Below are 12,925 nucleotides of genomic sequence, written 5' to 3'. Positions count from 1 at the left end.
CAAAAGTACAAATAAAACAAATTTAGCAGGTAAATTTTAAACATTCCATTAGTGTTACTGTTTTTAACACTGCATAATTAAAATTAACATCAGTCATTTATTGCAGTGTCTATTTTGGAATTTTTAGTACAGGCAGAAAATTGTAAAGTAAAAAGCACGATTTGTCTATAAAATCAACCTAATTGGAGAAAATGCTCTTTTTACACAGAGAGACCAAAGGCTACAATGGGAACCAATTTTAAATGTCCAATTATACTGAAAGGCTGGTTCGTTTTAATAAACCAGCCTTTCAAATACTTAAGCATTAGCACCTTCACGCCTTTACATGAGTACAAGCTTTAAAAGAGTGGAACTTACTGAATATGGAAGAAATAATACACGGAATGTTATATATTTTGCAATGAAAGGTATATTTATATTCAGGAGATGCTTATTTCAGCTTTTTTCATATAAATTTGTCTTTTCCTGTATGGAAAAATTAAAATAATGTGGGATTTTTATGTAAATAAAAAAAATCTACATTAAATCTGTTTAAAGAGTGAAGCATCAGAGACCATTTTTGAATTTAAACAATCTGATTTATATTTTAAAGGTCAAAAATAAAGTTCATTGCAATAAAGCAGATACATGTATTGATTGATGTGTAACATCCCATGTACCAGGAAGAAATTAAACATGTTTTCTGGTGAAATTTAGCTTCTTTACAATTGATAGATTTTATTATTTAGGTGAGTATTTGAGAGATGATAAAGGGGCGTTCCGTGGTTACAGAGTAAATTTATAATAATTATATTTTGCTTTCATACAAAGGATTTAAAGCCAAGTGGTTCTAATTAATCAGAACCAGTTTATCATGGTGATTGGAAACAGGTCGATTATATAGTCAGCAAAATAGAACAATACGGTTTGCTTAAAAAATGTTTAATTTTTAATATAAAATTTGCTCTTTAGGACCACAAAACAGACAACATCCAGGTTGAAACGCTTAAAAAAACTATTTACATTTTTCTAAATTTTTATATGAAAACAATCAGTGTGCAAAAATGGCAAAAACAAGACAAACGCTGCATACATGAATATAATTTATAACGACAAATTCCCACAGAATCTCCTTATTCGATAAATATTAGTTTACTCATATATTAGAATACTGTTCATAGGGTGGTTTAAAATACCATTTAAAAGTTGAGCTTCAAGTATCAAAGTAATAACACTGTCATTTCTTCCCAGCATGCTCATCTTCATAGACGATGTTTCTCAGCTAGATGTCCACCACGCAGCTCAGAGCAGTGGCTCTTATAGCATCAGAGATGACCTTAGCTCCTGATTCTCCAATGCCGTTACCTTGGAGGCTAAAAGCAACAAAAAAAAAACACAACTTTAATTAAGATACACAAGAGTACACGAAGAAACATGTACTCAGGAAATCATACTTGATATACGCCAGCTGGTGGTTTCCTTTCAAAGCTGTTGCGATGAAAATGGCTCCATCCATGCCTAAAGAGTTCTCCTGCAAACTGAGGATTTTTTTATTTAATTAATCAGTTATTCAAACGCTCAATTCGAAAATGTGTCAGTGTGAATGTTTTTGAACTTCCAGCTGTTCACAACAGTGAAAAAGAAGTTTGCATGTAAATCAACAGGGGAAGTCTTTACTGCTGGTTTCAAGGAATTTGAAAATGTTTAAAGGAACTGATTGTAGTTTAAATTAAAATATACTCTTACTTCAAGGACTTCAGACTTCTGTTGCTTTTTAAAGCATTGGCCAGAGCCTTTGCTCCCTCCATCCCTACACTGTTTCCACGGAGACTGAAAAGAAAAGCATGGAGGACAACAAGCTGAAGGTCAAATAAAAAAAAAGCAAACATTGTACTCAAACTGGATGCTTAAGAACTTCTCAACACTTCCAACACAAATTAAAAATAAATTCTTTAAAACAACTTATTTAAAGTTAGCACCTTGAAAGACAAGAAATTAATTCAAATGAGATGCAATGAAGTAAAAAAAAATGCTTAAATTAAGCAGTCAGTGAACTTCCCACTGATTTTAAATCTGTCAGCTGGATGAAGATCATGTCATTGCATATCATCAACTGTTAAAACCAATAATAAGCAGTTCAACACCACGGAGAGCTTTGTCTCACTCTAATGTCTGCAGAGTTTGATTCTTCATCAGAGCTTCTGCCAGCGCCACGCCTCCACCGGTCCCAGCCGAGACGCCCTGAAGACTGAGCGGCAGAAAAATCAGAAACCGTGTGAAGGGGGGGGGGTACATGAACAACGAATATTCGTAGTTTCTGTTTCTCTGCGTGTAAAAACACATCCACATATTTCCTTTATTTCATCTTCAAGAAAAAAGAAATAATTGGATCTGTCATAGCGGAAAATTGTTTATGCCAACCATAACGTCTGCAGTGAAGTGTTGACTTTTAGAGCTTCGGCAAGAAAAATGACACCTTCATTTCCGATTGCATTTTCCTGCAGACTGAAGCAAAAATAAAGACAAAAGAGACACAAACATTAGAAGCAGTTTAGTTCTTTGCTGCGGCTCTGAATGTGGTGGCGCCTGCAGCTGATGCTGGTGTGCACAAAGTAGCGGAGATCAATGAGTGAATATTGGCCTTACTCTAAGAGCTTTATAGTGGCGTTGGTCATCAGTGCGTTGGCCAAAACTTTAGCGGCTGTGGACTTGATGAAATTCCACTGGAGACTGTAAAAAGAAAACAAAGAGTCAAAATATTCTTGCGGTGACCTTTAGGGTGGATTCAGACAGAGTCAGAGTCTGAATAATTAAGTCCGAGTCCTGAAGCTTCAGTTTAGTCTGTCATTAACCGGACATTTCTGTTCTTGAAGCAAAGTTTGTTAACAAAACCATGTGACTAAACATTCACACATTTAAAGTTGTTTTAATGACTTCATTCGACCACATTTCAATGAGTTGCTGTGTCTCATTGTTGCTCCGCTACTGTCTTTACATCCCATAATGCCCTGCTTCTTGGCCGAATATAATCTGAGTTTTAAGTATCCCTGCTTCATTCTTTAAAGCTACATGTTCTGGAACACTTTAAGCGTGTATTCTTGAACGTGCATTTACCCCATGGTGTTCACACTGTACAAGCAGGGAGGGGCTTCTTCTCCTTTTTCTTCTCTGCTGTTTACAAGCCTATGTCAGCCCCTCTACGGATGGAAGAGGCTTGGTACAAAATGTCAAAATCTTGCAAATCTTCAGGCTTTTTCTTTCACAGCTCTATTCCGATAAATGAAAAACTCAATTTCATAGAATTCCATCCTAAAACCTAATTATTATTATCGATTTTCAAAATGTTGGTACTTCCATGAATGAAAAAGGACTCCAGCTATACCTCACCACCATATCTGAGTCCCTGATTGGTTATAATTCAACCTGGTTTGACTTTAAATGTTCATACATGATCCCAAAAACAGTAGTTTTGCTGGTTTTCCTTGACTTATCTGCTTATCTGATTACCTGGACCAGGTGTGTTCGGCTAATAAGGAGCTTCAATGGCAGATTGGTTGGAAAACATGTTCGACAGCAGCCCTCGAGGACTGACTTTGGACACCCTTGCTTTAGACGTTCTCAAAAAGCAAATCCAACTTACTGCAGTGAGGTGAGTCCCCGATTAAACTTGATTGCAGCAGAAATCGCCTGAACACCCTCATCGTGTAACAAGTTGGCCGTGAGACTGGGATGAAGAAACACAAACACACAATAATGAATAAATAATATAATCAATCCAATGTAAAATCAGCTAAAACTGCCACTTTAAGCTAGTCTTTTACTAATTTAGCAGGGATTTTATTGATTTTACACTTTCTACAAACATGAACATTTTCCTCCTTTTTTCTGTGATTGGTACATAAAAGGAATTAATTCTTTCACAAGGAGAATTTATTCCAGATTCATAGCTCTTGTCAAGGGTCTATTTCCAGGAGTAAAAAAAAAAAGAGTATGTCTGTAACAGCAGTTCAGAGAAATAAATTTGAATAAAAGAAAAGCTCATCTTTGGTGCAGGGATTCTCACACTTCCTGCTGTTCTAGTTGCCCCAGTATCAGATTTGATCCAGACAAAACATGAGTCACGATAACAACCAGCTGGCTCCCTCGGGAGCTGAGCTTTTTTTATTCTTTTATTTTTTAGTTCAGTTTGATGAAGCTGTTTGCTGAGAAGCAGATTTGTGTGAAGTGGGATGTTCTCAGCTCACGTGAAACGAAAAATATAGTGATTAAAAAATGTTATTAAAGATCAAAAGCAAATAAAAACTTTTAACTACAATAAAAGCAGCTTAAAATAAAAACATATATCATTTTAGGGTTCTTTGTTAATCTTTTTACTTTAATTTGAGATTCTTATTGTTTATAAGTGCATATTTATTGCAAAAAAATTGAATAAAAATGTGTTTTTACTTTAGAAGACTTTAATAGTATTTATAGGATAGTATCTACTGTTAGAACTTTGACAATTCACTTTTTTCTGGATAGGTGTCAAAATGTGGCATAATGGTGAAATGTTGAAATCACTTTCAGTGCTAGACCAAAAAAGCCAAAGTGTTACTGTAAACCTGCTGTCAAACTACTTTACAGCCTCATCAAAGAATAATGTTCACACACTCAACTGCTTTTTTTTTTTTTTTTAAGAAAATTACAACTGTACTTAAATTGAAAAAGCCACTTACTCCAGATTTTGCAGAGAGTTGTTCTCCTGCAGGGCCTGGGCCATGTTCTTTGCTCCTTCAATCCCAATTGAGTTCTCTCTGAGACTGATGATGCATGCAAAAGAAAGTGAAATCGATCGCACTGGGTTGTAATACCCTTTAGCCACAAAGAGATTTTCATTTTAATGCTTACTTCAAGGTCACTAGACCGTGGTTGAACCTGAGGGCTTTGGTCAGCGCCGTCATTCCTCTGTTGCTGATTGAGTTGCTTTGAAGTCTGGGGACAAAGAGAAAGGTGGTCACTTTTCTTCTATTTTTGTGAATAAAAGTGCCAGACTCACTGTAAAAGGAGCCATTACTGAGTGACTTTTAAAGAGGATGAACTCTATAATTGAAGACCAGATACTGACTGGAGTGAGAGCAGAGTTTGGTTGAGTTTTAAAGCTTCTGCCAGAGCGACGGTTCCTTTGTCCCCCAGCTGGTTACTGCAAAGACTGCAGAGGAGAACAACATTCAGCAGATGGAATCATAAAAGAAAAGTATAAGCCAGCTTATAGGGAACATGTATGCAAACTGTAAAGAACTGACAGAATTAAAATTGTAAACATTTAAACTCAGTTTACCAAAGTATAAAGAAAATAAATTAATTAATTAAGCATTTTACCTAATTGGGAATTGAATACCACATCTAGCAGATGCTCTATTATTGATTTTTGATGAGATGCATAAAATTTAATTTATTTATTCCCAATTAAAGGCTCCAGTGACTATGAAACTATTTACCGCACTGAAAAATGCTAGAAAAAACCTTTTGACAAAGTTAGGAAGTAAAAAACATTTTTTTTTTATTCTTCATTTGCATTTTTTGGGAAAATAAATAAACAAAATCGTCATTTATAGCAGGGGGACAGCAACCTGAAGGTCCAGAACTCTTCATTCGTCCTTCATTGTGGCCCTTTGGCTTTGAAGAAAAATGCTAAGGATTTGAATGAATATGGTTTGTTAGTAAAATGTTGTCATTTATGTTTACATTTTTAAATTGAGTTGATCTTACATGAACTCTTTTTTTAAAACTTCTTTTGACATTACACTGAAAGCTTTACCCTTCTTCCAAAATGCACACAATTTCATAAAATTATGTTGAAAAGTTTGATCTTTTATTAGTGGTTTACTATCACACTAAGTTAAAACAAATATTTTTACCTTCTGAACCGGATAAACATTAATTGAACATGCTAGAACAAAATTTTTAAAACTTTGAAACTGTAACTTTAACATAATTATGAACTAGATGTATAGCATTACTTTTGTGCTTATGTGAATGCTGTAAGCTGAATTTGGCCGCTGAAGATGCTGAAATTGATAGTTAAAAATGCTGAAGCTAATAGTTAGCTAAAATATTAGCTAAATGCCAAATTAGCCAAAAAAAAGTTAGCCAAAACAGCTACTATGTAGCTGAAAAATTAAGACATTCTTCTAAAAATCCTAAAAAACTGAAAAAACCTAAATTACCCAAAACAGCTAGCGTGTAAATATTTGCTAAACTCCAAAACAGCCTAAAAATCCTAAAAAAAAAAACTGAATTAGCCAAAACAGCTAGCATGTAGCTGAAATATTAGCTTAGCTTCAAAATAACCTAAAAAATCTTGGTAAGTGCCAAAACAATCCAAAAAGCTATCAGAATGCTAACTTTAAAACAATTTAAACCTTAACTTTTAACATAATTATGAATAATAAAAAAGCAGGAATATTATTCCAGAATAAATCAAATCTTACTCTCCATAAAAATGTATTTTGTCAAAATGATACAAGTTAAAAATGAGCGCAAGATAACATTGGGCCATAAATAACGATAAAATAAAATTATCTGGAGGACCAATCTGGCCCCTGGGGGACTTTGTCACATGTGGCTTAATATCTTAAAAAAAAAAATAAATAAATTGCATTTTTCTAACCACTACAGTGGAACTCTCGTTGGGTTTTTTTTTGAAAGATTTGGACCAAATGGCTCTTTTAGCTACCTAAAGATTGACCTCTGACCTAAAGGAAAGTACAGGAAGAAGATAAAAGTTTACATCAGCTTTGTTAGAGTTCGGTTCGTCTTCAGTGCGTCTGCAATCCTTTTGGCTCCTTCTGCCCCAATTTTATTTTTCCGCACACTGAAACAGAAACATACATATTGACATTTGAATCAAATGAATAAATTAAAGTAATAATAATGACAAAATAGGTCCAACACTGCTCACTTTAGAGACACCAGCTTGCGATTGCACTGCAGGACCTCTGCCAGGGCCTGAGCGCCCTCCTCCTCGATGCTGTTGTTCTGGAAGCTATTAAAAATAGTTAACCAGATGACTAAGATTCTTGTTTGCTTTGGTGTAAACAACACTCACTTAATTGATGTCAGAACTTGATTCATTTTCAGAGCCTCTGCCAAGAACTTTGCACCTTTAGATCCAATGTTGTTGTTCCGGAGACTGAATGAATAAAAGAGAGTGAAAAATAAAGGGTTATAGTGCAGGACAGAATGAGTATGGAGCAAAAGGCACACGAGTCTGCCACTTCTTAACTCTTTAGGAAAGAAAGAGTCCTCACTTGAGACAGGTTAACGTGCGATTCACCAGAAGAGCTCGACTCAGAGCTTTGGCTCCCTTGTTGCTGATTGCATTGTCTGCCAAACTGAAGAACAGAATAAAAGAAGTGATCTGATCAGCAGCTACAATGCTAAAATCCCCTTATATTGATTGCAGCAAGATATATTTTTTTAATAATTTAATTTAAAAAAAAAGCTTTATTGTACCTTATTTTTTGGATGTGGCAATCCTTTGCACTAAGAAGGCTTCCCAGCAGTTCCATGACATCATCTTTGAAGCTATTATTCTCCAATCTACACAGGAAGCAAGCTTTTATTACCAAGTAATGGTGTGTAATTTACTTTAATTCAGTGCATTGATGGGCTGACCTGAGGTGGCTGCAGTAAAGCAGTTGTGGGAGCAAGCTTTTCACTGTTGAGTAGTTTAGCGAGCCGGTGAGGTTGGTCTGGTCGCTGCACTCTGGAGACACGTGCAGCAGGAACCCCAGGACGACACAGTGAGGCCGAGTTAGCTTTCCCGCCAAGCTTTCCTGCCGTAAGTCCTCCTCGACACTCCGCAGCAGCTCGGTTTGTTGCAGCTCGTGCAAGCAATAAGCCAAGTTGACTGTGCGCAGTGAAACCACAGCTTCCCCGCTGGACATGAGGCCTTGCAAAAACCCCGCTGCCCACACCTTCTGGTTGCCATCATCTTTCCCTGCAGCGAGAAGCCCCGCAACAGGCTTCATTGCTGTTGGGCAGAGAAGGCCCGTCAAGAATCGTACGAAAACATCCAAGTGACCGTCTTCAGCCTGTTGCGAGTGCTGAAAGGCACTTCGGAAATGGTTCTGGAAGCCGATTTTTGGCCAGGACATGGTGCTCTCTGAGAACAGATCGAAAATGGCTCTCTTGGAGGAAACGTGGTAGAACGTCGCTGCAAGAAACTCCTGCAGAGCCAAATGCGTGAACCGATATGTCGTGTGGATGGTGGACTCCAACCGGATGAGGACTCCAGTACCAAGACTGCCTTGTGTCAACTGTAAATCTATCCCATAAGCCTTGAGGTCCTGCTCGCTGAAGGTGTATTTGTGCTTCAAGAGTCCATAGAATGCCAGCCGCCCAATGTTCCCCAGTAGTTTACGGTTATTCCCATGAATCTGCTCCGTTTTTATGGGCTCCCTGCCTCTCGGCTCGCCTAATTCTGCTTTCATGCAGCAAAAATGGGCGTATAAGCCAGTGCAAGTCCTGGGAAGACTCTCCGGCGCTCCACTCTGCAAGATGTACAGCAAAGTATCCGCCGTCATCCAGCAAATGCACGGTATGTAGCACATCACCATCAATATCTTATGAGCCTGCAAGTGAGCCCAGATTTTGCTGGCAAAGTCCTTCTCCGAGAAGTGGTAGTTAAGGAAGGTTTGGATGTCGTCGGGACCGAATCCTGGAATTTCGGAGACTCTGTCCACCAAACCTCCAGGGATGAGCGAAGCCACTCCTGGTCTGGAAGTCACCCACACTGCCACGTCTGGGAGCAGGTTCCCTCGGATGATGTTGGTTATCAAGTCATCGATGGACACTTCTTTCTTTGGGTCGTTGCAGGGAACAGCATCAGAGAAATTCAACCTGCATCGGAATTCGTCCAAACCATCAAAGATGAGGAGAGTGCGACAGGGGCTCGAGAGAACCAAACTCGGATCCGATAAATAAGGAAAAGCCATTTTGACTAGTTTGTCGGCAGACAGTTTTTCCAGTGCGTTCAGTTCACTGAATGTAAACGGTAAGACAAAGTGGAAATCTGAACAGACGGCGCCTTGACTCCACTGTCTGATGAAGTGTCGCACCCAGGTCGTCTTGCCAATGCCGCTCACCCCAATTGTAAGGGAGACTCTGGGAGGCAAGCTGACCCGTGTCAGGGGCTCGAACAGTTTTGCCAACCCTAACTGTCTGAGATGATTGAGTTTCCTTCCTCGAGTCACTCCCACCTGCATCAGGTCATGCTCCTTTTGTTGGAGGTCTGAAAGTCCATCAATCAGCAGCAGGGTTCGTGAACACGTGTTCAGTTTGGAGCAGCTGACTGAATCTCTTTCTCTGTAATGTTCGTACTGTTGCAACAAAACCTCCTTGTGTTTCTTAACCATGGAATCTGCAGAAAAAAACAGGATTTGAAATATTTTTTTTTCCAAAAAATTAGGGGAAAAGTTCAAAAGTAAACATGGTGTCATCTGCATATTTGCTCTCACCCATGATCCCCTAATGACATAGTTGTCTGTTTAAAGATGTTTTTTTTTTTTTTTGTTATTTGAAAAGCAAACGATTCAAATGAAATCCTGCCACTTACCATAGTTTAAGATGAGCTGGGAAACCGGAGCACTGGAGCTCGTGATAAACCCTTGAAGTGCATCAGATCCATGGCTTTCCTTACCGGCGAGAACAGTCGTGAGCATGGTAGCCTGGTCCTTTAACTGGCCCGCTTCCTTGATGATGGCCTCTTCGGCTAAGGTCAGCACATCCACCTTCTTCAGGTGAGTCAATATGTCCTCCAGAAAAGTCTTGGTGAGAAATCTCTGCAGCTGGTTTTGGTATTTTTGGACCCAGCCCAGATCTGAATAAGAACCGAACACAAAAAGATACAAAGAAATGATTAATTCCAGAACAACATAAACTGAAAAATGACTATTCCAGCATTTACTTTGTAAAGAATAAGTTTAAGGGAGGAGACCAGATAGGAGATGCTGATTAGAGAACCTTAAACGCTTGAAAGGAAATATGTCCTTGTATTACATTTTCACTCCCAAGGTTTAGTTAAGGATCCCTCCACGTCACTTTTTGACGTTTTGGGTGTCCCCCAATTTGACGTGCTGGCTATTCATAAAATCAAGAGACTGCAACCCTTGGGGTGCGGTACTGAATGTGGAAACGGACGCAGACTGGTCCTCGGGTATCGTCCATTATCGGTATCCAAACCTGGTACCATAACCCGGCACTAGAAGCGGTACCGGGTACAGTACCAGACGCAGCCCGATACAGTACTAGATACACTGGAAGCGGTACTTGGTTAGGATACTGGTGCGCTCCAGGTTTGCGGCCCAGAGGTTGTTAACCCTTGATTTAATAGGAACGGCCAACACGTCAAAAAACTACAAGTTAGGCACGCCCAAAACATAAATTTTTAACACGAAGGAGTCCTATATGTGAGAATGTGTTAACCCACTCTGATGGAAATCATGATTTTTGTGTTTTTAACATGTTCTTGTAGCATTTTTCTCATAATGGAGGGCATGAATAAAATAATCTTAATCTAAAACTGCATTTCTGAGAATTTACCTATTCAGGAGCAGATGAAAACCTTGAAAAAGCTCCGGTTTGTGACCCAGCAACTGGGCTAAAGTCTCCCTTCTCTGCTCAAATCCTGATGCATCCACTTGCAGACAAATAGATCCAATAACGTCTTCATTTTTATTTTCTGAGCTGCCATCATGGCTCAAAGCTGATTTTGCCCGCCTTTTTTTTTTTTTTTTGCTATGCTAATGTTAGCTTGGGCTTGTGAGGCGCTACAAGCTAGCCATAGAGAGAGTAAACAAAGTCATGCTGGGAAATTAGCTAAGCTAACTTCCACGGTAACAACCTAAAATTGAATAATAAGCTCCAGCTGTCAATAAAGACTTTTTGATTTTTTGTAAAAAAAAACTACATAATCTTATTAAAAAGTCACTAGGAATGATTTTTAAAAATAATTAAAAACATAGTTGGAGCGGGACTTTAAAAAGCATCAGAAGTGCGAGCGTTGCCAAAAGTACAATGTTAAACTGAGGAGAAAGAAAGCTCTTACCCTCCGATCTTGCTTGTAAAGCGGCAGAAGAGGACGTGGACTGCAGGTCAATGTAGCAGTCGTCTTGCCAGACAATTCGCTTGCTTCGGTCCAGAATAGAATCATAATGTTTCCTCTCCATGAGAAAGTTTGTCACATTCAGCCCTCAAGTCTCCTGCTTCTGTCTACTTGAGAAACAACCAGATGCACTCAATTATTTTAATCTATTTAAAAAATGTCGTTTTTTTAAGGGAATTTTAGTGAACTTTTATGTAAAAGACTTCAGTTCAGAATATCTGTATTTATTTTAAATATGTTGAAAATCATCAAAAAAAAAATCCTAGAAACATGCATTTCTGCTTAGATTTTTGAGTACAGTTATCTGTTTTTTTTAATAAATATTATTTTCTTGAAAGCCACTTTTACCTCTAAGATGCTTCAATTTCACTAAAGCACTTAACCAACAAAATGACTCAAATTTGATGCTGAATCATAAGGATTATCCACGTTCTCAACTCCAGGCTATTAACCTGATTTTTTTTATGGCTTCTGATCAAACCTGTAGGTCACATTTTCAATATATAAACCTATTGCCTATATAACTAGTTTTAAAACAAAATAATAAACGGATTAATGGAATTCTTTCTCCTTTTAATTAGTCATTTAACAGTGGAGATTATTGAGAATCTTAGTAAAAGGTTAAAAACGTGACCGAAAATTAGGATTTGCTTTATCAGAAAATTAAACCTAATTTAATTTATAATTTGCAATTGGTTCTAAGAAGACCAAAAAGGAGATAACACTTTATTTTGAAGTGTTACTTCAAAATAAAATACTCTAAGGGAAGAAAATGTGATTATCCAATAAAATGTGTCAAATAGGAGTAAAAAGAAAATAATAACATTACCAGAGGACTGTGAGTAATAATCTGATTGTAAAATCTGAAGTTTATAGAATTAGACGGAAAATATAAATGAAAATTATTGTAGTTTACTCATTAAAACATAAAAACAAATGCATTACTCACATCTTTACTTGACTCAAATTGAGGTATGGTTAATTTAGAGAGGAAAAATAGAAGTAAAGCTCATTCATCCAGTCTTTACATGTAATAAATAAAAAAGAGGGATTGCTTAAATCTTAATTGCTTTAAGCTTTTTGTGCAAAATACTCTTTTAATCTTGTAGAATTGCTAAGTAGCACTATTTGATTTTGGCTTTAAAATGTGAGTACACTCACTTAAGATATAGTTTTCACACTGAGCTGATGCAAAGCATAAAAGTTATTTAATATTTTATGCATGTGCACAACTAAAAGTAGTGCAAACAAAGGTTTTGACTTGGTTTAAAGTTCAACAAGAAGAACAGGAAATAAAAGATGACTTCCTGTGTGGTTTGGCTGCTCATCACGTATTTCACAAATAGGAAACCAATCAGACATGTCAGACTCATCACATCTGCTCTAAGCTTTAGTATAAATATGTACGACAAAGATCATTTGCTTATCAGAAGTTCTTCATTAATATGCGTGAGGAACATATTTTCAGAATCATCTGTGGTTGATGAGAAATACACATTAGCAGGTAATTCAGCTCAAACCTAAAGCCCTGTGTCAAATGTAACACAAAAACTCACCATGGGACTCTGGAAGGTGGTCAAACAGCAGACCTAGAGCGCCGTCTCTTCACACTTGTGCAGAAAACTGTGAATACTCGTCAACGGGCGTGGCATCCTGTTCAAGACTTACAAACAAATGAACAAGTACTGAAAGAGCTGAAAGCTGAAGTCATCACCTCACTGCTGCTAGAGCCAGTTTCATGCTGCAGCATCTTCCTGTCTACTCTGGCTTCCTGTGCGGTGGTTAGCTGGTTGCTTCGCA

General features: G+C 37.7%; 1 protein-coding gene across 2 annotated transcripts; it reads right to left on the bottom strand.

The window, feature by feature from the left end:
• Positions 1 to 798: 798 nt before the first annotated feature.
• Positions 799 to 12,888, bottom strand: nlrc3 (NLR family, CARD domain containing 3). Of its 2 annotated transcripts, none has more exons than XM_036217082.1 (19): positions 12,682 to 12,888; positions 11,069 to 11,235; positions 9,578 to 9,841; positions 7,636 to 9,382; positions 7,474 to 7,560; positions 7,269 to 7,352; positions 7,067 to 7,150; positions 6,920 to 7,003; positions 6,749 to 6,832; positions 5,084 to 5,167; positions 4,867 to 4,950; positions 4,695 to 4,778; positions 3,620 to 3,703; positions 2,626 to 2,709; positions 2,401 to 2,484; positions 2,144 to 2,227; positions 1,726 to 1,809; positions 1,434 to 1,517; positions 799 to 1,352 (listed from the first exon to the last, which is right to left on the bottom strand). In XM_036217082.1, the coding sequence occupies exons 2-19, from the start codon at positions 11,187 to 11,189 to the stop codon at positions 1,262 to 1,264; spliced, it is 3,402 nt and encodes a 1,133-aa protein (XP_036072975.1). In that variant the 5' UTR covers positions 11,190 to 11,235; positions 12,682 to 12,888; the 3' UTR covers positions 799 to 1,261. The 2 variants fall into 2 exon arrangements, with proteins under 2 accessions (XP_036072975.1, XP_024140135.1); XM_024284367.2 differs by having other exon boundaries at positions 11,069 to 11,232.
• Positions 12,889 to 12,925: the final 37 nt, after the last annotated feature.

Source organism: Oryzias melastigma, linkage group LG19 (assembly GCF_002922805.2).
Source record: "Oryzias melastigma strain HK-1 linkage group LG19, ASM292280v2, whole genome shotgun sequence".
Classification (NCBI taxonomy): Eukaryota; Metazoa; Chordata; class Actinopteri; order Beloniformes; family Adrianichthyidae; genus Oryzias; species Oryzias melastigma.
This window is presented reverse-complemented; position numbering and strand designations above follow the sequence as displayed.

What these genes read in the sequence shown, in the direction of transcription:
- nlrc3 (XM_036217082.1), bottom strand. Translation starts at nt 11,189, where the DNA reads ATGGAGAGGAAACATTATGATTCTATTCTGGACCGAAGCAAGCGAATT. An exon ending in CCAGCTCATCTTAAACTATG is followed by an intron (nt 9,383 to 9,577) that starts GTAAGTGGCAGG and finishes TTTTTTCTGCAG; the next exon opens with ATTCCATGGTTAAGAAACAC. An exon ending in CAAACTCTGCTCTCACTCCA is followed by an intron (nt 4,951 to 5,083) that starts GTCAGTATCTGG and finishes CTTTGTCCCCAG; the next exon opens with ACTTCAAAGCAACTCAATCA.